The sequence below is a fragment of the Strix aluco genome, chromosome 7, assembly GCF_031877795.1.
Source record: "Strix aluco isolate bStrAlu1 chromosome 7, bStrAlu1.hap1, whole genome shotgun sequence".
Classification (NCBI taxonomy): Eukaryota; Metazoa; Chordata; class Aves; order Strigiformes; family Strigidae; genus Strix; species Strix aluco.
In genome coordinates, this window is record NC_133937.1 from 26,878,403 (window position 1) to 26,881,433 (window position 3,031).

Consider the following 3,031-nt stretch of genomic DNA (forward strand, 5'->3'; position numbering starts at 1 on the left):
CATTTAAAATGTACAGAATTTTGCAAGCAAGTCGGACCCAGCCCCTCACAACCCTCCAGGCTTCCAGCACAACTCTGAAGTCCACCCTTCCAAGAGACCAAGCTGTGGAAGTGCTGTGGTTCACCCAACTCCAATAACCTTGCTGGAAAGCCAGCACCTCCAACCAGAGATGAGTCAGATCCAGAGCATGGCCTCAAGCAGCGATTTTAACAAGGGCACGTGGCCAGGAGAACTGAGCACCAGATTACCAAGTGTAAGAGGATAGGGACACCATGATCTTCTGCCAGTGTGTAGGGAAGTGCTGCATACAGGCCTCACACAGTGATTAAGCACAGTCATATGGTCATAAACAGCAGTGACAAGGTATGCAGACAATTGCTCTTTACAGTGTTCAAGAACCCCTCTCTCCTCTGGGACCTGCACTGCTCCCAGCCTGGAGGAAATCCTGCTCTGATCTCCTTAACTGAGTGCCAGGAAGGGAGCCAGCTTCCAGGACCTTCCCTTGGACAGGGTAGGAAGAAGCCCATCTTCTAATCAAGGGCTGGTCTGGAAATCCCCCCACCAGACTGTGACTACTCAACCAAACCAGTGGAAATCAAACATTCATTTCAAAACCAGGACCAAACTGCTGATCCGACAGACAGTCAAGTGCCACATGGTTTCTTCACAGGATGGGCATTGTGCATCAAACAGGATAAAGCTGCTGTAAGCCTGTGGAAGATGGGGAGCAGTTAAAAGCCAATGGGAGTGGTGGCATCCATTGCTTGTGCTACTTGCCAGCTGCACCGAGAACAGCTGCCAACTGGCTCCCAGGAGGGCTCTGGAGTGTCTGTCCATCAGGTGACTGACTACATCAACGTCTGAGTTTCTTCTTCTTCTTACGGTTCCGGTCCTCACTGCTGTCATCTGCCTCGCTGGCACTGGGGGTCACAGCCCGCTGGATGACTTTTTTTTCCACTGCATATTCCTGCTCTCCTACCTTGGGGTCTCCCTTGATCAAGAACTCCCCTTTCCGGTAGGTTATGGAGACGCTGGTCCGTGGGTAGGTGCCATAAACCCTCCGGAGATCATCCTTCACAAATTCTGGAAGGTCTTTCCTTGGTCCAAACACCTTTCCAAGCTTCCCCCATTGAAGCTCCCCTCTCATTGTGAAGCCTTCTGGCCACGTGTCTCGATACTGATCTGACCTCTGGTAGGCAGCATAGGGATTGTAGTTTGCATAGGGACTGTAGAGAGGGATGGGGACCATGGGGGGGAAGTGCCAGGTGTAGTACGGATGGAAGTAGGGATTGGAGGCACTGTAGAGATGATGATACTCCACCTGACCTCCCGCATAATCAGGGTAGCTGTTCCGGTCCACCACAAAGGTGATGGGTCGACTGTAGAAGTTGTGCATGTGGATGGGAGAGAACATCACAGAGCTGGTCATGTCTTCTGCTCTCCCAGTCCGCCGTGGTGGGTAGGTGTATGCAGAAGGTGGGATCATGGTTGGGTAATACTGTGGCACAAAGGCAGACTGGTACATGGTATAGCAGCTGGTGGGTTTGTTTGGTTTGGGTTTTGGTTTGTTTGGGGTTTGTTGTTTGGGGTTTTTTTTGTTGTTTGTTTTGTTTTCTTTTTTTACACAGGGGACATTTTTCCAGAGCAGCTGATGAGTCTTAAAATCTGTGAGGACAGGAGGGGACAAGAAACCATTTACATTGGTTATATACATTCCAGAACCTGGCTGAATATGGAGATACACCTAGCACTGTAAGCATACCAGCTAATTAATGAAACGAGCTCCTTGCATCTGCAGCTTGCAGGGGCAGTAACATACCAAGAACAAGCAGAGCCACATTGCCAGTGACTGCCTGTTGGCTGCTCAGCCATTTAACACACCCAGATCTCGGTGTTACAAAGATGAGAACAAGCCGGTATAAAAAACACTGAGGGCAGAGAGAGGGCCTCACATCCTCATGACATGGCTCTGCACTGCTGGGAAGCAGCGAGACAGCAAGAAGCTAGAGACCCTTGAGCAGGAATAAAAATGGGGAAGGCAAGCACAAGTGAAAGAAGCCCAAAAAAAAAGAAAGCAGGCAAAGGGAGGAAAGAGGATACAGCCCAGCCCTGCTGCAATCATTTCAGCTGCCATCCTGCCCAGACAAGTATATCTTAAACAAAAGTCTTCAACTGTCCTTGACTCTCTCTACATCCTCCCAAAGTCCTGCTTCTGCTCTGATAAGCAAACAAGAGCTGTGCCTATTATTTGTTTCTAGAGCAAAAAATCCATGCACATCTACATGTCCTCTGACAGCTTCTCATGTAAAGGCATCTCATTTTGGTCTCGCTAGTTATCGCTCACATTTAAGTGTGCATTTACCTTGAGCAAGTCTGATCCACAGCTGAATTTGTTCTTAGCTTTCCCTCACCAGACAATCCAACCATCCTCCAGGGCATTAAGCAATGTCCTCCCATGACTCAGTATCCTCTCCCCAAGGGCAGGAAGGGAAGCTGTACAGAGCATGAGGCTTTTAAAAAAAAGTTTGCCACCAGAGACAGGAAAAGACCATGCACAGAACTACAGGCAGCAAGTTTTTTTTCTTCCACAGAGTTCAGATCCTGTAAACTCTTTTTTGCCTCAGCCTTAACTACAGAGCCTCTCACACAGGTGCTGACTGAGAAGGTAAGATAAAACGCATCCCTCAGGTCAGTGCTTTCCTCCAGCCTAACAGGAAAACTGGCAGTCCCTTAAGAGCCTGCCTGCCACAAGCAATGCCGGGTACTACACAATGGTGTTTTTTCTTCTTTTTTTTTTCTTCCCCCCCCTCCTCCAACCAGCACAAGTTGTTCTGTCCCTTGAGGTTCATTATCTGCACTAGCTCAAGCCTGCTTTTGCTATGGGTGCAGAGCTAGAAGTCCACCCCCTGCACAGGGGAATGGCACTAGAGCATTTAGACAAGATCAGGCAGTACCCTTAAACAAGACTTGCAGACTGGGAGCCGAAGTCCATCATAACCATCACATCCTCAGATAGGAGGAAAGGAAAAAA

The 3,031-nt window shown here is 48.9% G+C and overlaps 1 protein-coding gene across 1 annotated transcript; it reads right to left on the reverse strand.

Annotated features, from left to right (window-relative positions):
• Positions 1-212: 212 nt before the first annotated feature.
• Positions 213-2,313, reverse strand: C7H10orf95 (chromosome 7 C10orf95 homolog). The gene has a single exon (XM_074830074.1). The coding sequence runs from the start codon at positions 1,712-1,714 to the stop codon at positions 854-856; it is 861 nt and encodes a 286-aa protein (XP_074686175.1). The 5' UTR covers positions 1,715-2,313; the 3' UTR covers positions 213-853.
• Between the last annotated feature and the right edge of the window lie 718 nt (positions 2,314-3,031).